The following is a 24645-nucleotide window of genomic DNA, read 5'->3' as shown; positions in this document are numbered from 1 at the left end:
AACAACTTTTAGAATTTTTGATTACTTGTCTCCCAATGATCTCAGAAAATAACTGGAACACTTGATTCCACAATCTAGAAATATCCGGGCAAGACCACCATATATGATACATTGTACCCTCGTAACCACACTTCCTCCAGCATTGACTAGAGACAACAGGATAAATCTTGTGAAGCCAATAAGGTGTATAATACCATTTAAACAACATCTTGTAACTATTTTCCATACAAGCAGAAGAGAGAGCTCCGTTTTATAGTATGATGAGACATCCCATTCCTCCTCTACAAAGTTTCCCCGCAAATCGGTTTCCCAAGCTTGTATGTGTGGTGGTGATGTCTTCCAGTCCCCAAGAAGATAAAATATATTTTAGATATCAGATTTTGATGCTTACGCACTGAAAAACATAAACCCTCAAATAGTGATTTTTCTAATTGCAATTGTTTTGATATGATGAAAAGATGCATAGTGGGATAACTGTAAATAGATGAAATAATCCGAATTTTGTATATTAAATTTGTCATGAAGCTGATTGAAGCTTACTATGTGGTCCTGTTCCCATATGTGTCTCAAAAGTTGTATTCCCAATCTATGCCACTTGTGAAACTCTCCTAGGGAGAGCCCAGGGGGAAAGCCTTTATTATAGCAAATAGGCCTACCAAAAAAGATAGATAGTACGGGTGTCTCTAAGTGCTGTTTTTCCATCTGTCCTAAAGCTTGATATGGAGACAGAATCCCTTTGAGAACTCTCTAGTGCTTAGGTAGCCAAATTTGGCTCGCTGAGGGGATATTGTTTGCTAGATTCTGTTCAATATCCACCCATTGCTTTGTGTCTACCATTAGATGCCGGTCCACTATTGCTTTTAGTTGGGCTGCCAGATAATGCTTTTTAATATCTGGGACTCCCAATCCTCCCTAGTTCTTTGGTTGGTAAAGTACCCGCCGAGAGATCCGTGACGGTCACCTTTTCTAAATAAAATCAAATTAATTTCTGTAGAATTTTCAAAAATGTATCGGGTAGCTCTGTAGGTAAAGTTTGGAGTAGATATGTTTTTGAATTGCATTCAATAGCCATATCTACAGTATTTCAGTTTTATCAATATTAATCTTAAATCCAGAGGCCTTGCCATATAATTGCAATTCCTCAGATATCAAGGAGAGGGAGCTCTCTGGTTTGATTATGGTAAATAAAATGGTGTCCGCGAACATAGATATTTTGTAAGAAGTTTGTCCTACTTGTATCCCTGTTATAGTCTGTGTACCATGTATTCTGGTAGCAAAAGGCTCCAGGGCTAATGCGAAGAGTAAAGGGGAGAAGGGACACCCCCTGCCTAGTACCTCTCCCGACCCAGAATGTTGGTGAATAGCTACCACTAACTTTTATAGTTGCTTCTGGATTATTGTCAAGTTGTCGAATCCAACAAATAGTTGGCTCCCAATTGATACTTTTCTAGGACGCGAAATAAGTCTCAGTGGACTCAAATGAATGCCTTCTCAGCATCGACTGACATAAGAATGGAAGGTATTTGTTTAGTTTTGGCATACCCAGATTAAATTGAGCACTCTTCGCACGTTATCTGATGCCATGCGTCCAGGTATGAAGCGCCGATTGATCTGTATGACCAAAATTGGCAATATTACCCCCAAACGATTAGCCAAAATCTTGGCTAAGAGTTTAAAATCAATATTAAGTAAGGAAATGGAGCAGTATGAGCTACATTGAGTGGCATCTTTCCCTGGTTTAGGTAAAATAGTAATACCTGCAAGATACATATGCGGAGCTAAAGAGGATTCTTCTAGCTTTAGTTAGTAGAGGTGCTACCCAACTATTGAAGAGTTTATAGAATTTGCCTATGAAGCCATCAAGCCCTGGGGCCTTACCTGTTTGTAATTCTTTAATGGCTTGTAGTACTTCGTGAATTGTGATTTCTTTATTCAAAATTTCCCTCTGCTTATCAGTAAAAGGTAAGGTCACTGTAGCTAGATATTTATCTACTTCTGCTAGAGGTATTGAAGTATCTGTCTTATAGAGGACAGTATAAAATTGTACAAATCGCTCCCTAATCTGATGAGATGGGGGATTTTTTGCATAAACCTAATTTCTGACTTTCAGGATTTGAGCAACCACTCTGCTTTTTTAGGGATTGTGTTAAGTTTCCCAGCTTTGTTCCCACCCTCAGAATGGCGTCGTTTTACCAGGTCTAAATGATACGAAATTTCTGATAAATTTAGATTCTGCAACTCCTGACCAGCAGCATATAATTTTTGCAGATCCGCTAGTTTTTTGAGAGTGTGTATTTTCCAAAATGCTAATGCATGCTTCCAGTTCACGCCATAATTGATATTTAATTCTTTTTTTATAAGAAGCTTGTGCAGTTAAATGGCCCTGTATAACTGCTTTAAGAACTTCCCAGATTGACACAGCAGAAACTTTGCCATTGTCATTTATCTGGATATATTCCTTGATTGCCGTTTTGTATCTGGGTATTAAATGTTTTGTCTTGAAATAAAGAATCATTACAACGCCAAAGGTCTTTGCTTGTGTCATCTGATGGTAGATTAATGTCGCACGTTATGGGAGCATGATCAGACCATGATATGATTCCAATAGATACCACCGAAGTCTTCGAGCCCATTAGCTTATCTATAAGAAACATATCAATTCTAGAATAGGAATTATGAGCAGTTGAATAAAATGTGTAATCCCATTTATTAGTATTAAGAAATCGCCATATATCCACTATCCCAAAATGACGTATTAAGTCTTTTAGCTCTTTGCGTTGAATTTGGGTTACAGAGCTCCTCCCCAGTGATGACTAAAACAATGTCCAGAGTTAAGTTAAAGTTCCCGCCTACAATTAAGGTAATCGCTGCTTATTGTATCCAGTTGCGCTTTGAGATTCTGATAGAACATTGTGTGGTTAGAGTTGGGGCCATATATATTCACTAGTATATAATTTCCCTAGGGTGTATTCATTTGTACTATCAAATATCCCCCCCTTCCTGGAATAATATTTGGAAGTCAGCACATATCTTATGAGATATTAAAATTCCCACACCTCCATATCTATTAGTAAGGGAGTTAGGAGCTAGGAATACCTTTTGGATAACGAAGATTACCCCTGAGCAAGCCCCCATCCCGAATCCTCAAATGTGTTTCTTGTATAAATATGTCAGCTTGGAGACGCCCTGCTTCCTTGAAGAGTAAACTTCTCATATGGTGAGTTCAGTCTCTTAGTGTTACTAGATACTAATCTAAGAGATGCCATGTGTAATGGTGATCAGCTCTCAGCTCACCAATATCTAAATAAAAACCTAAATTACCTCCAGTGCGTGCCTCAACCTCCCATGAGTCATTCTGTCCCACCCTTCCTAGCTGTCTCTTCTCCTCCACTCCTATTACTGAAATTGCTAGGCCTAAAAAGCTGGATGACCAAATATTCCCCCTGAATTAGAATCCCCCACCCTCTTACCCCCCTCCCCTATCTTCCATATCCGGCTATTACTTCACCGGTCTGAAAGGAGTGGTAGAAGTGACGCCACTCATGAATCTCCACCATCCCACCACAGCCTATTACTTTATATAATTGCAACTGGACAATTACTTTATATAATCTGCAACTGGACAATTATCTTGGAGCTCAAAAATTCACTTTATTTCATATATTTATTTGGCATTGCTTATTTTTATATTTATTGCTATGTTAAATAGTTATACTTCTTATATATAAAATATTATATTTCTTTATTTATTTCCAGTTAAACTATTATCACTTTATTTAGTATTATGTTAAATTGTCAACCAGTTATACTGTTCCATATGTTCTACGGTTCCATGTAAAGCTCCGCTCTCTGTTGAGCAGTTCTTCGTTTTATGTAAACCGGAGTGATTTGTAGTCCCTACAAGAACTTCGGTATATAAAAATAATAATATAATTGTAGACTCAAAAAAAAAACCCCCAAACCTTTAAGACTCATAAATAATTTGGTATTTAACCTTGTCATCAAATACAATATTACGTTTGCTAAGCATGAACCATGTCTGACAGCTTTTACATCTGTTTGACATCTAAAGTAAAACTTAAAAAAAATAAAAATAAAAATTTTAACCACAAGTACATCAAGTTCTTGCATTTGTTACCTGACCTTCCCACTTTTAATCAATAGAAGGCTATTGCTATATACCACAGCATATACTCATTCACTACCGTTACCCATCAAGAAATAGTCATTCTTTAGGTTTCAGATAATTTGGAGGACGAGGATTCTCCAGAATTGCTCCGCAGTCGTAGTCTTCCTCCAACTACTTTCTGCCACCATGGCGTGCTTTTGGGTAGATCTTGTGGTAGTTGTTGAGATTCTGATGAGGAAGGTAAAGTTATCTCAGCTTTCTTTAAGGATCTGTACAGCTTTGTTATAGGTCTTAATCTTTTGATGCGGTCCTGCTGATTGTGAATGACACGCCAAAAGGGAAAAGCCATTTCTATTTTGTTTTCCTGTCGCAGGGCTTCTGTAATCACATGGAAGCTTCTTCTTTTTTGTAGGGTCATCTGACATAAACCCACAAAAACTGTGATATTATTTTTTTTGCCATTGTATTAAATTGTCTTTTCTTGCTACTTAAAGAATTTGTTCCTTCACTGGAAAACTCTGGTAGCAAACTACAATGTCCCTTGGCAAGTTGTTGTGCTTCGGACCCAGTGCTCTATGAACTCTTTCAATCTGTATAACTTCCAAGTTAATATTTTTATTGCTTTTCAGTAATATAAATTTGCTAAGCTGTTGAATGTGTATAAGAGAGGTTTAAAAGAGAAATGGAAACCATATAGCCCTGACGCAGCATTGGCGAAATGTTGTCAACGTGCTATCAGCACCACCTTCAGTCTTTTGCAAATCGAGAACATTTTGCGATTTAAAGGGACTAAAGATTCTTATGAAAATCTCTGTTTGAGATAAGTTCAAAATAACCCTTATTATTTTTTCCAATGGGCGAATATGTTGCTATAAATAGAAAGTATGTGTTATACATAATTATTCTGAGTCTGGTTTATCTACATAATTGTTATCAAACAAATATAAAGGAAGCAGGAAACCAGTGAAGAATTTTTTAATAAAAATAAAGGGGCAGATTTTCAAAGGGGGTACGTGTGTAAGTCCCGGGGCTTTCCTGGGGGTGTGTCGGGGGCATGTGTTGCGGTGGCACGTCATTCGGGGGTGGGGCCACTGGCGTGGTTCCGGCCCAGGGGCGTTTCGGGGGCAGGGCCGGGGTTTAGATAGGGCTGGGGGGGGGTGGGTTAGGTAGGAGAAGGGAGGGGAAGGTGCGGGGGGTGGAGGGAACGGAGGCAGGCTGCGCGGCTTGGTGCGCGCAGGCTGCCGATTTTTGGGCAGCCTTGCGCGCTCGCCGACCCCGGATTTTAAAGGATACGCGCAGCTACGCGCGTATCTATTAAAATCCGGCATACTTTTGTTTGCACCTGGTGCGTGAACAAAAGTACGCGTGGGCGTACTTTTATAAAATCTACCCCAGAGTTTTTTGGTAAAATAAAAACGGAATAAAAATTAGGTTTTTCTAGACCCATGATTCCACCTACTGGTATAAAAATCTGATGAAATATTCAGTGGAAATCAGTGCTGAGGTCTTTTCCTCTCTTTTGAAAGATATTTAATAATTTAACACATTTCCATTAAATTTCAAGTGTTGTTAATAGCAACCATATTAATTACAACAGCCATTTCATTTTGATGATTGTTATTAGATACTGGTGTTTTCCTTAATTACATGTTGCAAGATTAGTCTTCAGCCATCCCAGTCGAAGTATCTGGGGGTACGGTTCGACACGGGACAGGACAAGGTGAACACTATACTCCCAATCAGTGTGGTCCTATGTACAGGTGCTCGGCTTGATGTCTGCAATCCTGGAAGTAGTTCCTTGGGCAAGGGCACATACGCGTTCTCTTCAGCGCTTGCTACTGTCTCGTTGGAACCTGCAGTCTCAGGACTATTTGTTTCAGCTTCACTTGCTGATGGATGTCCGCTCTCTCCTCCAGTAGTGGTTACAGGAGGCTCATCTGAGAAAAGGAGTTTCCTTGTTCTCCCTGACCTGGTTGGTGGAAACTGCTATAAAGAATAAAATCACAAAACATTTAGATAGACATGGTTTAAAGGGACCCAGCCAGCATGGATTTACCCAAGAGAAGTCTTGCCTCACAAATCTCCTACATTTTTTGAAGGGGTGAATAAACATCTGGAGAAAGGTGAACCAGTAGATGTGTACTGTTGAAGCATGGTATTCTTCTGCGATAATTTCCACCTTACTCCACTCTCAGAAGTTCTCCATTTCCTTAGCCTATGTGCAGGTTTGGAGAGTATTTGAGGCCTGGTGTGAGGAATGTGGTATTCTTCCTTATTCAGTTAAGATCCTGCTTGTTCTGGATGTTTTGTAGGATGGGTTGAATAAAGGAATGACCCTTAATTCCTTGAAGGTGCAGGTTGTGGCTCTTGCCTGTTTCAGGGGTCTGGTGAACCGGCAAGAAAGAGGGAACAGTACGCAACTGTAATGCTCTTGGAGTCACCTGAAGGAAAGGCTCCCGGCAAGACAAGGCCTGCAGCTCAGAAATTCGACGCGCAGAACATAAAGCCACCAGGAACATAATCTTCAAGGTCAATAAGCGCAAGGAAAAGCTACACAATGGTCAGAACGTAGGGCCTGCCAAGAAATCCAGCACCAAGATAAGACTCCACATGGGGATTAGTAAACTCAAAGGAGGCCTAAGATTCTTCACTTCTTTCCAAAAAAACAGACCACATCAGGATAGGACAAGGAATCGCAGTTCACCAGACCCCTGAAACAAGCAAGAGCCACAACCTGCACCTTCAAAGAATTACATAAGAACATAATGCTATTGTCTTTTGTTAAATTTGTTGTAATTTGCCTTGAGACCATACTTGGTAGAAAGCAGAATGTAAAATGTCTATAAATAAATCGGTAGAGAAGAAGAGTCCATATTGTTGTACTAGAAATGGGAAAAGGGGTCTTGCAGTCTTTATCTGCCCTCAAGTTCTTTTTCTCTGAAAGACATGCATTGTAAGCGTATATTTCATATACCATATTTTTTGCTCCATAAGATGCACTTTTTTTCCCCCCCAAAAGTGGGGGGGGGGGGGGGGGAAATGTCTTATGGAGCGAATATAAACAAAACAAAAATTAACCTCACCCCCCCCCCAAAGACCTGCCAAAAGTCCCTGGTAGTCCAGTGGGGGTCCGGGAGCGATCTCCTGCACTTGGGCCGTCTGGTGCCGACGGCCCTTTGCCCTTACTATGTCACAGGGGCTATCCTGTCACAGGGCTACCCCCTGTGACATAGTAAGGGCCTTCGGCGCCATTTTGATTACTGGCAGCCGACGGACCAAGTGCATGAGATCACTCCTGGACCTCTGCTGGACCACCAGGGACTTTTGGCAGGTCTTGGGGGGGGGGGGGGGTCAGGAGGGTGGGGGGTTGTAGTTCAATTTAAAAGGGTTGGGATAGTGTCTCCTCCCCCCCCCCCCCCCCCCCCCCCCTCCACACACACAGACACACACAGAGAGAACGATAAGTTTTCTGATCTGGGGAGTGGATCGAAATGGCCCTCCCCAGACCTGAAAACGAAATGGGGACAAAAAAAATGTTATGCACTCCTGGGAACAGAGCCGGTTTAGCACACCATTTTTTTTTTTTTTTAATTCCCCCCCTCTGAATCCTAGGTGCGTCTTATGGTTAGGTGTGTCTTATGGAGCGAAAAATACAATAATCAAACTGATTATCTTTCAGCCTTACCCTTTTTACAACAAACATATCAATGCTCAAGAATGATGCCCAAGGTTCAAATATATATTGCACAAAAAATTAGTGCTTAGTCAGCTACATTCACATTTTGTGCTATCATTGTATTACTGTTTATGGAATTTGTTTTTTTGGTGTATAGATAAACTGGTCCATACTTGTGTTGTATTAATAATGGTTACTATGAGCCCAGTGCAGTATGTCCAAAGTGAGCACTATGAAATCCTGCAGTTTCATCTTTACTTTCTCTTCTCAGAATGAGTATGAGCAGCTGAACTATGCTAAACAGCTTAAAGAACGCCTGGAAGCTTTTACCAGCGATTTCCTTCCTCATATGAAGGAGGAGGAGGAGGTAGGAAATATTTTTGATTCTTCTAATTTTGCCCTGGGTCATAATTATTACCTGTTATGTCTGAAAATTGGTCTGTATTTTACCTTGGAATTTGTGTACTGAGAATGTGAATGAGAGTTAAGTATATACCATTAACATAGCATATGATAGCTGATAAAGACCAAAGGGCCCAGCCAATTTGCACAGTTGTTCTAGTCTACATTGCTAAGGATATAACCTAATTGCCAGTTGTAGGAATTTTGACTGCTTGTGGGGGTACTACTCTTTACCCAAGTCATGTTTTGTTGTCCTCTTTGACATCCTACCAGCTGGGGTAGATGAGCATACAAGTTCCTATAATTAACACCCAGTTCCATTATCTGTAATCTGAACAGCTACCAAAACTAGTGAGGCTGCTGCGTGAACATATAGCTCCCTTGGTCCCATGGCTGTGCTGAATGGTACCCAGCTATTGCCAACTATCTACTAATTTAACATTACTACCTGTTTGTACCAGCCTTGAATATCCTTTGGCTTGTGGTGTTGCTAAGTAAGTCATGCTTTCTTTATTTATCCTTCTTTTCCTTTTTCACCTTGCTGTACAATACCCAGATGCCACCAACCTACTGGCACCAACCCAGTTGATTTGTGGGGAGTTGTAGCTTGCTGATTCCAACCTGGCTATCCCATGACCTGTGATTATTATACTGAAACTTGAATATTCTGTTCATGAAATCTTGCTATTCAGAGAATGTTCTAATGTGGTTGCCTAATTGTTCTGAATGCTCATGAATAAGGTGCATATTTGTGTAGTATTCTGTAGATGTATGGGTCACTTGTGATCACAAGTTGTTTGTTTGAGCATGTCCAGCATGCTCTATTCCACGCGTCCATATAGGCTCCCTCTTTCCGTGGAGCTTTCGCCTCGTGGTAGAGTGAGCTCATGGCTTTTCCTTAGAAATTGCCTTTGGAAACATTTTCACTGTCCTTTTCTGGATTTCTCGTGAATTAATTGAACACTGATCGCTCTGGGTTCCCTCTAGTTTCCACAGTCAGGTTTTTAGGCGGTTTGGCAGTACCCGCTGTTACTGTCTTGATTTTTTTTCCCTTTTCTTTTCGTTTGTCATGGCCTTGTTTGTTTTTTGTCGGTGCCCCCAGTGTCTCAAGGCCATGTCCATCACGGACCCCACGAGGTGTATCTCTCCTCTGCCTGGGGGCATCGCACAATGTCTAGGGTTGCTATATGTGCATCCAGATGCCCCCCAAGGGATGTCGTGTTTTTGGCTCGACAAGATGCAGAGGCTCTTTGGGTCGAGGCAGTCCGAGTCATCATCTGTGCAAATGCCGCCAATGCTGGACACTGAGCCATCGGCATCGGTGGGGCTGTCTGTTCCGTCGACACCAGCATATAGGGGCACCAGAGACCGGCCCATGGTGATCTCTTCCAAGTCGAGGATGTCGAGGTCATGGTCATATACCTCTCAACTGGGGGAAGGACTGGGCTGAGCACCAAGGGAAGCCAAGGATGCATCAGTCACCCTTGATGCATGGTGCCGGGCTCAGGAAGGCGCTGGCTCATGCCGTGATGCCCCTGAAGTGACCCTACGGTGAGGAGTGGCCATCCTCCATCGATGCTGGGGGCCTGCGACTGTCTCCTCTGGTCCTGGTGCCAGTCGCTGATCCACCTCTGAGATCTGAGGAAGATTTGGCCACCCCTCCTGACTCCCAGTCTGTTTTGGCATTGGCAACTTTTGAAGAGGAACTGGAGCGCAGGGACCAGGTGGCGTTGCAGGGTATCAAAACTGCGGCACAGAGTGTGCCGGTGCCGGCACATGCCCTGCTGGAACCGCTGCTGGAGTGTCTCAACGTGCTTATCGGTGTGTTACCAACCCAGTTGGCATTGGTTCCCGGGAGGCCATCGATGCCAGGTGGGGCACTAATGCTTCCCCTGACCTATACAGTGCCTGTTGCCAGTTCCTCTGAGGAGGAAGCGCCATCAAGGATGGCAGAGACACCGAGGCTTGCAGCCCCCCTCCCCATCCAGCTTTACTGGGGCCGGCACCAGTGCCACCGATGCTCGTGCCTCTGGATGAAAGCTGAGCACCCAGGGCCCCATCCCCTGTGGACTACAGTGAGGATGAGGCACCGTATGACCCCTGGCGGGATGACAGTGCAGAATCCTCAGAGGACTCAGAGGGTTTGTCTTCAGAACAGTCTCCTCCAGAGGACCTGACCTTCACAGGTTTTGTACGGGCAATGGCGGATGCCATCTCTTTTCAGTTAATGACAGAAGCGGATGCCAGGCATAAGATGCTGGAAATCCTCTAGTTCGTGGAGGCCACTAAAGAGATCGTGGCGTTCCAGTGCACACTATCTTTAAGGAGTTACTGTTGAGGATCTGGGAGCCACCCCCTCACAGTATCTCCTGTCCTCACGAAACCCGCCCGCCACCCCCTTGGAGTCTAGTTTCTCCTATTTTTTTGTTTAGTTGTTATCTTAATTCTATGTTATGAGACTGAAGAGGGACCCTGCATGGACGCGTGGAATAGGGTGTGCTGGGCGTGCTCAGTCAGTTTCATGCAGAGTCATCTCTTGTACGTATACCGGTGCTACCAGCCCATTCAAGTGAAGCCAGAAGTCCTTGTGTGAGGACTAACATTCTGCTGTCCTAGGAGAACACCTGTTACAGGTAAGCAACTTTGCTTTATTTGGTCAAGAAGGCTTAGATGTCCTGCTGGTTCACTCATGCTTTGACCTCCTGCCAGCCTGCTTCGATGACATTATGAGAGCACTTCTGTGATAGTTCTATTTTTCGGGTATTTCCAGTTAGAGTTGGTTTTTTTTTTTGTTTGTTTTTTTTTTATCAGGGGATGGGATGTGGGTGGGAGAGTATTTCAGTTTTAACTGAAAATCAGAAGCCCTAATTTATAATTTCCAGACATGGTCGCCCTGCCAAATCATTCATTTGGCTCTTTGCTTCTCTCCTTACCAAACTAGCACAGTGCAGTATGCCAGTGTTACTCACTACAGTAAAATGACAGTTGGCATATTACTGTACATGGCAGGAAAAAATTTCCTTGTAGTCAATTGTTCTTTTGTTTCAAACTTAAATCCAATAATACTCCTATACAATGTGATTTAACTTGCATTCTCCAAGGACAAGCAGTATATTTTGTCCTTTATAGGTGGGTGTCGTCATTAAGTGTTTCCGAGATGGCAGTGAGAGCCTCTGCCATATGTATGGGTGCCTGTAGACTCTCATGGCTATGGGCTTCTAGCCTTAAATGAAATGTGCCCCTCGGGCTTGCTGATGTTCCCTGAAAGGGAGATAATCTCTTCAGTGGTAAGATGGATCAAATCAAAGACCACTGTTATATTCAGCAGACTTTCTCTCTAGTCACTTGTGGAAATTGCCTTTAACTTCTGGCAATTTCAGATGAATATTTGCATAATTACATCAACAGTATTGTAACAGTCATAGACTCCCTGAGTGAAGTTATTCCTGGAAGCAAAGAATGTGAATTTCACCTCATTTGCTCGTTCCAAGAGTCCTTTGATTTGCAGCTAGAAGTTCAGCTACTGCTATCGGGGCTTGATTAATGCTAGCTCACAGCCATACCCTTCGGATGTTCCGTGCCTGGGAGACAACCTCTTTGGTGACAAGGTCAGGGAAACCATGGCATAAATCGAGGAACAACACATGGCTCTTCAGTCTTCATCGAACACCCACTGATCAACTCTCAACCTAGACATCCATATTTCTCCTATAAGTGGGTGTACTTTTGGAGTCATCTCTTGTACGTATACCGGTGCTACCAGCCCATTCAAGTGAAGCCACTTCTTCCACCCAGAGGACAACCATGGAAGCGGCGCCAGCTGAAGGCGACCCAGCAGCCCCAAATGAGAGCACAGCCCAGTTTTTGAAGGGGCTAAAGCTTTTCTGTTTCTCCCATGGAAGGGAGAATTTGCTTGTTCCTTCAGGAATGAAAGAAGATCACCAGGGACATCTGGGTACTTAGGATTGTGGAGTGTTACAACACTGCTCCTTCAATTCCGATCCGTCTCACTTGACCCAACTTTGTTTCGAGGTAGACATGCTGTTTCAGAGCTGGTTCCTCCCACCCCCTCCAGAGCATGGCAAGGGTTTTTATTCCAAGAACAGACAAGGCAACAAGTATTTGAAATACATACTGAATAATGAATTGAACAACACTTCTGTGCACACAAAACAAACCAAGCCTTTGTAGCATGGTACCAGCATATACATATAAAAAACCAAGGTATTTCCTACAATGAGCAAGAGGCTCCATAAGGGCCCCAAATTCTGTCGAATAATGAAGATTTATTCTGGAGTAAATAAGTATCATATACTGATCAGAGGAAAGTAACTAACCACAATTATTACAAACACTTTTATTCTATTTATTTGCAACATTTTTTTTTTATCAAAAACTTTATTCTAATACACTATTCAATATCAAATATAGTATCCACTTATGTACCCCACATGGTATCAAATTTCAAACCCATACAGTATCATAGCCCCATATTAACAACACACATGCTTTACCTATCATTCATATCTCAACCCACACATACCCATACATACACCATAACACTCACACATAAAATACATACATTACAGAAAAGGAAAAATTCCCTGAAACATTTGCTTAAAATATATATTACCCCTAAAATATGTTGCCAATAATACACTCAGAACTAATGGGTTCAATATTACATTATCTCAAACAACCTATCTTAAATCATAAGTCCCAAATGGATTCCGGTTCCCAATAGTTGAATGGTATGAATCCAATCAATTCAATTCCTAGATGAATCTCCCATGGATCTCCCGTTAGATCAATCACTTCCAAAATGAATCTCCCGAGGTCCCTCGTTTCACCCTGATTAAGCTTCCTCAGTGGAATCAATATTTAAACTTCTTAAATCAGCAAGGGGCCTTCATTATCTTTCGTTTATTTATTTATTTATTTATTTAACTTTTACTATACAGATACTCAAGACCAGGTCTTATCGTACTGGTTTACAATAGAACAGGGGGAACCAATTAACATCTAGATAGAAGGTAAAGTTACATTAAACAGGGAGCGTAAAAAACATGGAAGAAGGAAGACAGGACAGATTTTAAACTATAACAATTGGAGAGTGATAAATAAAATCAACAAAAAACAATATATCCTTCAACGATAGAGTCCATGCCGTTCCAAATATTTCTATAGCCTTTTCATCAAGCTGTAATATATACATTTAAAGATTCTAACCGCATGGTACATTTCCATATTCTCCCGGTACCAACTAATATCAAAATATATTTACCTACCTCTACACAAAAAATAGATTCACAAACTCAAAAATTTACCAACTTCACGGACCACATAGTCTCAACACCTACAAAGCAAGGCAAACGCGTACATTCAAATATTATATACTTGCAACTTCTTAATAATGCACCCTATTAAACTGTTACTCACAAGACGAAATATAACTTTCCAAGGTATCTCTAAACCCGTCCGTTGCGGGTATATAAAACACGCAAATAAATAAATAAAAATAAACCCCACCACCTCGGAAGCTGCGGGTATTTGCATACTTTCTTCCACACTCTCAATATGTGAGGCTATCACCAGATTAGATCTAGCCAGTTTTCAAACCCTTATAGAAGTTTTAGGGAGACGAGTAAATTAGCTAAATCCAATCCCTCAGTTGTGCCACTCTCGAGGCAGAGCCATGCTGTAGTAGGGTCCTGGCCTAACCACCCCTTAAAACAACTCAACCTTGCTGCCCAGTAGTACCCCTAGAGATTAGGCAGCGCCAATCTTCCCTCTTCCTTGGGTTGGTGCAGGGTTGCCATTTTAATCCTGGGGTTTTACCCCTCCAAATCTGAAAATGCTGCTTTCAAAAACTGTGATGAAGCCTTGGGAAGAGAATATTGAACATGTTAGAATACATAAATCAATCCTTGCAAGACATTCATTTTGAGTACTTCTACCCACCCAGGAGAGCAACAAATTATTCCAGTCTGCAAGATCAGCTTGTACCCTGCTGACTACAGAGTTGTAATTCGATTTGTGTATTTTCCCCAGTGGTGTGGGATAAAGATTCCCAGATAGTGAAATCTGTTATTAGCTTGTTGAAAGAGTAGGTTAGATTTGATTCCTTCACCTATAACTCCGGGATTTAGCAAGATTTCCAATTTTTGATGGTTAACTTTATAACCAGAAGCCCTACCATATTCAGCAAGGACTTTGAGCAATCTAGGAGCAGACATCTTGAGAGATATCAGGACGTCATCTGCTTAAAGTGATATCTTATGTGTTCTGCCAGTAAATTTGGGTCCTGCTATTGAAGAGTCCTGATGGCGAGGGGTTTTACTCCTGATACTTATCCCCAAGAGATCGGGGGAGGGGGTTGTCTGAGACCCATCCTAGACTTACAACTCTTAAACATGTACCTGAAGGAAAAAGAAATTCAAGATTAACTCTCTCCACACTCTCCTTCCCTTCATCCAGAGACCTGGATGTGCAGTCTGAACCTGAAAAAGCTTACACCTACCTTCCAATTCACTTGTCTCATTGGTGACATCTGAGATTCAGGGTAGACTGTCAGCACTATCAGTACAAGGTTTCACCCTTTGTCCTATTAGTAGCTCCAAGAGTATTAACTAAATGCCTGGCAGTGGTAGTGGCACAGCTTCATCATCAGGACATATCTGTATTTTCCTGCCTGGACAACTGGCCAGTGACAGATCCTTCCAGGACAGGAGTCTTGACATCGTGAGGCCAAATACAGCTTCTGGGGTTTGTCATCAACTTCAGTAAATAAAATCTAGTTCCTGCTTAGAGAATCCAGTTCCTAGAGTTCTGGATAGACTCAATAAGAGAGGGCATTCCTTCTAGAGGAAAGGACATCTGCTTGTCAATGCTGGTACAAAGCTTTGTACACCAGAATCAATCAACTGCTCAGTCTGCGCTAATCATTGTCTGTCACATGGCAGTAACTGCTCACATGGTAAAAATGCATTCATCTTCATGTAATTCCTCTCCAGTGAGACCAACTATCAAGGTACCGACAGGTGAAGTCATCCTTTTGATGGTAGTTGAAGCCGGAAGTCCTCACCATAGGCCTCCCCTGAGAATTTGCCCGCATCAAGTAACACTGGCAATGGATATCTCCACCATGGGCTGGAGAGTATACATAGGGCCCCATTAAACTCAAGGGACATTGTCTTTGACCAGAGTGCCACTGTCAGCTGAACCTTTTGGAACTCTGAGAAATTTGTTATGATCTGCGAGTGTTTGCTGACTTGCTGCAGGGTAGGCGGATTCTAATGCAAACAATCAAGTGACAGTGTTTTATGTAAAGCAAGTTGGGATAAGTTCCTGGATTTTAGGAAACCTAAAAGATTTGGGCATGAACTTTTAGTCATGGAACCCACCTTCAAGCGATGTACCTCCAAGGCATGGCCAACATTCTGGTGGACAACCTCTGACAGATTTTTCAACTGCATGAGAGGGTTACTGGACCATGAAGTGGCAAACAGTTTACTTGTTCTATGGGATCTGCTGATCATGGATCTGTTTGCTTCAGAGGTAAATTGAAAAATGGAGAGTTTTTGTTACATTCTTCCATGCAAGTTCAGATTTGCACCAGGTGCTTTTCTGTTCAGATGGGATGTCTGTCTTCTGTACACTTTTTCATCACTACCTTTTAGTCACCAGAACAATTCAAAAGGTAATTCAGGATCGAGCAGAAATGGCCCTCATTGCACCAGCCTGGTCCAGACAGATATAATTCTTGTACCTGGTTCAACTTTTGGTGCATTCTCCAGTTTTATTGGGAGCCTCACCATTTTTCCTGACCCAGAAGGGAGGTCATCTCCATCATTCAGACTATCCAAAATTACTTCATCTCAACTTGACTGCATGAGGATTGAGTGCTTGTTAATCTGACCAAGTGAACTACCCAAGAACATGGAGGATATTTTGATTTCAGTCAGAACAAAAAAGATACATCATAATCAAAAAAACTTATATAACATCTGTCAATACAGAACCCTTTATCATATTTAAATATTTCAAAACAAAATTATACTTAAATCATAATACAAAAGATCATTTTATTTCTATGCAAAATACAATTCAAGAAATCATTTTAAAACTAAATCAACTTCAATCATGAGCAAAAAACAAAAAGAGGCCATACATACTCACACGACCACTCAAACTTCCCCTAAAAAGCAATCTGTGCCACCAAAAAAGTAAAGATATCCAATGTCATTTTTTCAGAATAAAAATCTTCACCAGATATCAGCCACACATCTTAATCTTCAATAAAGTCACCAAACAAATTCATGACCCGTGTTTTAATAGTTCATTGCTCAAAGCTATTCAAAATGAATTCAGCAAAAGTCAAGCATATATGTGAATGCAGCTTTTACTTCCAAAATCCAAAAACAGCCACACTTTTAGCGAATTGCCATGGGCATCCGCTTAAGCAAAAGTGCTAAAGTATACATTTTCTGGAGAGCATATTTTACAGCTGGCAACCCAATATATTTCACCAGTTGGCTTCTTCAAGGGTATACATTTTATCACAGGAACACTGTAAGCATTTTCAAGTGACTTAATCACCCACCATGGTCACTTCTAGTATTTTCGCTATAATCATACAACAGTATGTAATAGCACATTAAACATAATCACAAATTTATATATCTTAAGAAAATAAATATCATAACTCACCAACTACTCACACCACCACTCAAATGGTGACCCAGCAATCAAATATATTTAAACACACTTCAGCCAATCTTCTAAACCCCCAATGTATGATGCCATTCAGTCAATTTTTATTAACATGCTAGGTCAAAGAAAGACACCCCATTTAATTCTGTTATTCAAACCATGCGGGGATAGGGAGCCCAATGTATAAATCCAATGTTTTTCAAACTGCAAAAGCAAACAATTCACCCATCCCCCTGGGTTCTCCTAATCTGCTATATAACAAAAAAAAAACATAGGGAGTCTACAGGATGATTCCGTTGCACCCAATGTTGGGTGAGAGGCGCTTCCATTTTATTCCTAATAGCACTGTAGTGTTCCATGATGCAAGTATTTACCTTGCATACAGTCTTTTCAACAAGATTGCATGGACAAAAGATCTCATTTCACAGTATATGCCAAATCATAGGTGGTCATAGATCTAAGCTGAAACATTTCCCCTGAAAGTGGATGTTGAGAATTTTAAATAGTCTATGATAAAGAACAAACCCTGGAATGTCCACATCTATGATGACCACCTGAAGAAATATGTGGTGAGCAAGTGAAAAACAAGATGAAACCAACCAATTCCCTAATATTATGCCCTCATTTGAAGGCAAAAATAGGAAGTTGGTCAAAAACTGAATGTTCCTATAAGACCCAAAACCTCTTAATAATCCCCACCACTTTAGGAGTAAACACAGTATAAGGCAGCACACATATCACCCAGTTCTGTTTCTTAGATTGAGAAGGGAAAAATAAATCATCACGATTTACAGAAGGAGCATGTTTTATTACAGAAACGGAATAACCCCGATCCAAGAACTGCTTTCACATATCCACCCATTAGATTTAAAATCCCACACAAAGGAACAAATCCTAAGGTGGAGGATCTACGCCACCAGTATATTTTCTCATAAGCGGTGTGGATGAAAGCTATGAAAATGTAAGATTATTATGATCCTTCTCTTTAAATATGGAAGTTTCAAAACCAGCCACTGTAGATTTTACTCACATATCTAGAAATGGCCCATGCTCTTGATCCAGGAATTCAAATATAAAAAAAAAATTGAAAAAAGTCTTATGAACCATTCTAAATCAAAAACACATGGTTTATATAGCATAGCCAAGCACACACATGAGACCAAAATGCAGAAGGATATACAAACTGCTTTTCAAAAAACGACACATACAAGAAAGCAACATCGGCGCTATCATGGCCCTCATTGCTGTACCTTGAATTTGTTTGTAAAAGTCCCATCAAACTTGAAAACATTCTCGGTCAATGCTAGAAGTGCAAGTTGGAAAATGAACGCTGTAGGAGTCCTAATGTGCGATGTTCGTTGTGACAAAAAAGTTTGATTATAGATAAAGTCTCTCTCTGAGGAATATTTGAATATAAGGATTTTAAATCCAAAGTTATTAACCACATTTCCTGTCCTGATATTTAGATTTCTGCAAGAAAACCATCAACCAGGAGGTCATATGTTTTTAACTGGTGCCAGTCATCATCTTTAGATGTTTCTCTTGTCAACCCAGAGATCATCTTCAATACATATTATCCCTATCTTCCTTAGGCCTTTGTACGACTTCAGTGAGGGTGCACCTAAGTGCCATTGTGACTTACCATCCCTACATAGACAGAAAGCTGATCTCTGTTCACCCATTGTTCTCATGGTTCATACAGGGTTTATGGCATATGAAACCCCTGGTCACCAAACAAGCCCACCATGGTCACTTCTGGTATTTTCGCTATAATCATACAACAGTATGTAATAGCCCATTAAACATAATCACAAATTTCAGTGTGATCCTTGCACAATTGATGAAACATTTATTTGAACTGTTGGAATCTGTACTGTTGATCCCTCGTTTGGGAGATGTTTCTAGTGGCAATAACTTCAGCAAGAAGAGTAAGCAAGTTACAAGCCTTGGTGTCTTACTCTCCTTATCTGCAACTTTTTCACTCACTCAAAACTTCTTCCAAAGATTGTGTCCATTTTTCACATAATTCAAACCAGTGTCTTACCGACTTTTCTCTCAAAGCTTCACGCCCGCAGGGGTGAGAGAGCCTGGACCTTTAAGGCTGGACCTTTAAGGCTATATCTTAACTGCAAAGGATACAACCACATCATCAAGCTTCCCAGCTTTTTGTAAGCAGTAGCTAAACATACTCTCTCCAGTTGGATACATTGCAGTACCCTAGCTGGTCTCCAGATTACAGAGCTGGTAAAGCCATGGCAGTCTCTCTGGTTCATCTCAAAACTATACTTATTAAAACATCTGTGAATAAACTTGGTCATCTGTGCATATCTTCATATTCCACTACTATCTGAACAAGCTTTCAAGGAGCGGCAGTAAATCTGGACTAGCAGTTTGGCATAAACTATTCTCTCAGTAGTTCAGTCTCCATGAGGGAGTTGGGTTGCTTATCCAGTAAGTGCTCCTCAGTGCAACCTTCAGCTTGGGACTCCCCACATGTCATGGCTAATCCAACCCTGCTTTTCTATGGAGAAAGTGAGTTTGCTTACTGTAAATGGGATTCTCTATAGACAACAGAATGACTTAGCCATGGATAATACCTGCTGTCCTCTCTGGAGAGTCTACTACATTGCTAAAGATACACTCTACACATAGACTGAGGGGCTCAAGAGGCAGTCCTCATGCTTAGAGTGGTCCATTTGACATTGTGGATGACCTCACCCATGTGTTATGTCTAATTCATCCCAGTTTCTATAGAAAACCCTGTTTACAGTATGCAAACTTGTTCTTGTCTTCATTTACAATGAATTTGCAGATTTATAGTGCAAATCAACTACAGTGACAAACCCATTCTTGTAAACTTTAAAACATTGGAATGGCATGCAGTTTCCCTTTGATGCTAGCTTCTACTGGTAAGGATAGACAAATCTGAATGCTGCTATGTCATGGTTCTGTCTTTAAATGTAAACCCAAGTGATCTTGCTCTAAAAGTAATATATTGTGCATATTGTAGAATATTTTGGTAAAAACGATTAAATATACCAAAAATATTTATAACCATTTAAGATTTTCATTGAAATTCAGCAGAACATCAAAGGGCCTTTGAGGTGTCCAATGCCCTAAAATAGAATTCTCTGATAATTGAAGTCGAGCACAAACCTTTACCTACATTAATCATTGTGAAGGAAGTTCTGCTCAGCATGACTTGTCATAAGTGGAATATAAATTTGTAAAACATATTGAGCCTGGGTAAGTTCTATAAGCATTATAGCCTGCTTTTCCAAACCAAAATTTCAGGATTTGAACCAGCAACAATGTTACTTCAGATGAAGAACTCTGACACGTGAATAGAGGAGCTGTTCCTTTAACAGAGCTAGTAGGAAATCTCTATTACTTGAGGGGAATTGCTCATTTCCCTCTTATTACTTCACCCTTTCACAAAGCCTGATTTCACCAGCAAGTGCTTTTGACAGTACTGAAGTTTGTGTTGACAGGAGAGGTTTCTTCAGAAATTGAACCACTGCAGAGACCTTGCGTTGTTGGCTGCGCTCAACTGTCTGGGAATATGTTTATAAATGTATATGTACCTCCATTAGAACTCTGTATTGGAAGATATTTCTAATGAAGTAATTGAGTAAATTCTGATTGGGTCTCCATGGTATGGTAAGTTCCATTCACAGAAACTGACATCAATATTTTCATAGCTTCCCTGCGGACCTCTTGCTGGCAACATAGCAGTTCTACATTTCTAGTCCTATAGATGACAGCAGTTTGTTTATGGAACTACTTGCCTACAATGAGGAATCAATATTTCTTCGGGGGAATTAAATTGTAATTTGTTTCTGATAATGTTAAGATTAAAATTTAGTATTTTCTAAAAATATATTACATATCAATTTACAAAAGTTAGAAGAAAAAAGAATGTTATTGGACATTAATGTATAGTAAAAGCATTAATTGATAGTAAAAGCCTGTTATATCTTGCCAACATGGTGCTTTTAAATGTGGTGGTATTTTGTTTTTTAAATTCTGTTTTGTAATAGTTATAGTGCCCTCAACAGCAGATAATTATCTTTATGGTTTCATTAGATCCTATCATCTTAAGGAATCTAACGTGTAATGGGTTACCTCATGATTATTCCCGTTGCAGGGGGTTCTGTCCACTTAATTTGTTGCCCTTGCTGATTTTATGATTTATACCTTATGATTCATAATAAAGTTAAGACCCTTTGGTGATAGCATTTATTCTCAGAGGATAGCAGTCCTCATACTTGAGTGACATCAGAGCTGAAATGGAAATTTGATTTAAAAGTTTCTAAAGACTTGTGTTCCCTGTTGGGTATGTGCAGTATGCCATACTGCTACGATTCCACATGGGGTCATCTTCAGTCTTATCTTTTCCACTGAGTCCACAGGTTTCAGTTCTGTGTATCTTCTGTTTTTAGGAAATCTGCTGAAAGAGCAGTAATCTTTCTTGGAGTCTTGCAGTCTTATTTTGTCTCTTTTTAGTCACCTAGATTAGGTATTTCACTCTTTCTAAGGGTTTCTTTTTTAATTTGGCTGCGTGGTGCACTAGTATTGGTGCATTGAGGCAGCATGAGTGTGTTTTTGTCTCAGACATTGTCGTTTGATTTTTCTCTTTTGATTTTTTTTTTTTTTTTTTTTGCCTGATGGCCCTAAAAGAGAGAGACCCAGGAAACAGGAAGGTAGGTGATCTAAAAAAGCCGTTAGGTAAACAAAAGATTAGATGCCAGAAGTCTTTTTTCCAATTCTTTATTGTGGTGGAGACGTTACAAAATACCAGCCTGACTCAGGCCGAGTTTCGCCGTTCTCACAACTGCTGCCTCAGGGGCTTAGAAAATCACTTGGGTACTTGATAGTGAAAATGATATATTTCAATGCGATTCATAGATAATCCGCAATGGAACAATTTCTTTTGTATTCAGTGAAAACTCTTGGACAAGGGAAATCCATACATGTAGTGATGTCTAACATGATCCATACCATATCCGATCTGAGGGGCCATCCTCTGCCAGGAAATCCTGCAGGCAAGGCTCTCGTAAGCCCTTCTGCCGGCAGAGAAAGTATTACCCTCCGGCCGCCCGGACTTGCATGCCCCGTCTAGTTCTAGGGGTCGCCCCCGCCAACAACGTGCCCTCTGACCCCAACCGGCACCCCAGCGTTGGGCTTTTGACTGACGCGAGGGAGTGAAAGTCAGCTGGCAGTTCCCCTGGCACCCGAACCTCCAGGCGATGGCAGGCTTCTCAGCTTCGCCCGGCACTGAGAGGAGATCACGGACCTCTGGGCCCTTTCCATCGTTCGCCAGGGGTACAGTCTGCACTTCAGCTGGCTCCTGGAGACCTCTCCCCCATGTCCATTGTGGGGCTTATCCATCCACTCGGTCGTTCTTCAACAAAAACTCTCCGCTCTTCTTATAGCGGGCGCAGTGGAACCGGTCCCTTGCACACAGCGGGGCCAGGGGTTCTACTCGAGGTATTTCCTCTTACCAAAAAGGAATGACTGCTTGTTCCCCATCCTCAACTAAAGCATTGAACAAGTTTCTTATAAGAGAAAAATTCAAGATGGTCTCCCTGAGCACGCTGCTTCCCCCCCCCCCCCAAAGAGGAGACTGGCTTTGCCCCCTCAACCTGAAGGAGGCATATGGACACATTGCTATCATCACCGACCACAGGAAGTATCTCCACTTCATGGTGGGGAATGCATATTTTCAGTACAGAATGCTGCCCTTTAGGTTGGCATCAGCCCCCCATGTTTTCACCAAATGCCTGGCAGTGGCGGTTGCCTACCGCAGGCATCGCTCGGTCCATGTGTTCCTATAACTGGACAACTGGCTGGTCAGGAGCAACTCCCGCTCCGGGGCCTTGCAAGCTCTGATGGTTCAGACCCTGCAGATTGTGGGGTTCACTATCAACTTCCCCAAGTTGCACCTCTGTATGTCCATGCAGCTGGACTTCAGAGGCGCCAGGTTGTACACGGCACAAGCGAAAGCTTTCTTGCCTAAGGATCAGGCGGTTGCCTTCTCGCTGGCCACCCTCATCTGCAACAGTGGGAGGGTGTTAGCCTGTCTCCTACTTTGCCTGCTGGGCCACATGGTGGCCTCCATCCATGTGACTTCCGCCTCCGCATGCGGACCCCTCGATGGGTCTTGTGGTCTCAGTAGCAGCAAGCATCCCAGGATCTAGAGGCTCTGATCATGGTCACGGACCCTCTCAAGCTATCTCTGGACTGGTGGGAAGCCCTCCCCAATCTAGAACGCGGTCTTCCCTTTCGGCCTGTGCTGCACCAGGTGACGCTCACCACCAATCATCTCCTCAGGGGTGGGGAGCCCACACAGATGGCCTACATTCTCAGGGCCTTTGAACTGCTGCCGAAGCACGTGGCCAGATAAACTTTCTGGAGCTTCGGGTACGCCCTGTGGGCATTTCGGGGTCGATTTGTCATCCAAGGAAGTTCTGATCAGGACGGACAACCAGGTCCCGATGTGGTTCATCAACAAACAGGGCGGCACAGGCTCGTTCCTCCTCTGCCAGGAACCAGTGCAGGTTTGGGATGTATCTGCGGGCGACCTACCTACCAGGTCACCTCAGCACGCTGGCAGTCCGCCTCAGCTGCTCCTTCCAGGCTCAAGAGGTTCCCTCAACCCTGCGGTAGCAGCTGAACTGTTCTGCCACTAGGGTACGACGGATGTGGACATGTTTGCTTCCCCTCACAATCACAAGGTGAGCAGATTCTGCTCCCTAGTAACAGGGAATGGCCAATCCGGCCTGCGATGCTTTCTCCCTTGACTGGGGGCAGGGCCTCCTGTATGTGTGTTACGCTTGGGCTGTGTTCTGGTGTAGTGAACACCACCTTCTGGAGTGACTCCAGGTGGAGAGAGATTGGGATTGCTGGAAAGTCTCGGATGATGGTGATAGTGGAGCAGAGAGAGGCTGAAAGCAGTGTCAAATTCCAGACTGGGTCAGGGCAGGCGGCAGGCAACAGTGTCAAGATCCAGGCTGGGTCAGGGCAGGAGGCAGACAAGCAGGGAGCTCAAAGGCCACACACACACGGTAGGACTGCGAGCCCGAGGGCCACACACACCACACGGCGGGGCGGAGGGCCCGAAGGCCACACACACGGCGGGGCGGAGGGCCCGAAGGCCCCACACACACACGGCGGGGCGGAGGGCCCGAAGGCCCCACACACACACGGCGGGGCGGAGGGCCCGAAGGCCCACACACACACGGCGGGGCGGAGGGCCCGAAGGCCCCACACACACACGGCGGGGCGGAGGGCCCGAAGGCCCCACACACACACGGCGGGGCGGAGGGCCCGAAGGCCCCACACACACACGGCGGGGCGGAGGGCCCGAAGGCCCCACACACACACGGCGGGGCGGAAGGCCCGAAGGCCCCACACACACACGGCGGGGCGGAGGGCCCGAAGGCGCCCCACACACACACACACACGGCGGGGCGGAGGGCCCGAAGGCGCCCCACACACACACACACACACACACGGCGGGGCGGAGGGCCCGAAGGCCCACACACGGCGGGGCGGAGGGCCCGAAGGCCCCACACACACACGCACACACACGGCGGGGCGGAGGGCCCGAAGGCCCCACACACACACGCACACACACACACGGCGGGGCGGAGGGCCCGAAGGCCCCACACACACACACACACACACACACGGCGGGGCGGAGGGCCCGAAGGCCCCACACACA

The 24645-nt window shown here is 42.9% G+C and overlaps 1 protein-coding gene across 3 annotated transcripts in view; it reads left to right on the top strand.

Annotated features, from left to right (window-relative positions):
- Positions 1-24645, top strand: part of LOC115082041 (F-box/LRR-repeat protein 5-like) — a 194891-nt gene that overhangs the window by 45553 nt on the left and 124693 nt on the right. For all 3 annotated transcript variants that reach the window (XR_003854059.1, XM_029586305.1, XM_029586306.1), the window contains exon 3: positions 8077-8172. Coding sequence is in view for 2 of the 3 variants with exons in the window: in XM_029586305.1 (XP_029442165.1) it covers positions 8077-8172 (96 nt within the window). In the remaining variant the exon portion in view is untranslated. The remainder of the gene's footprint in view (positions 1-8076; positions 8173-24645) is intronic.

Source organism: Rhinatrema bivittatum, unplaced genomic scaffold (genome assembly GCF_901001135.1).
Source record: "Rhinatrema bivittatum unplaced genomic scaffold, aRhiBiv1.1, whole genome shotgun sequence".
In the NCBI taxonomy this organism is placed as follows: Eukaryota; Metazoa; Chordata; class Amphibia; order Gymnophiona; family Rhinatrematidae; genus Rhinatrema; species Rhinatrema bivittatum.
This window is presented reverse-complemented; position numbering and strand designations above follow the sequence as displayed.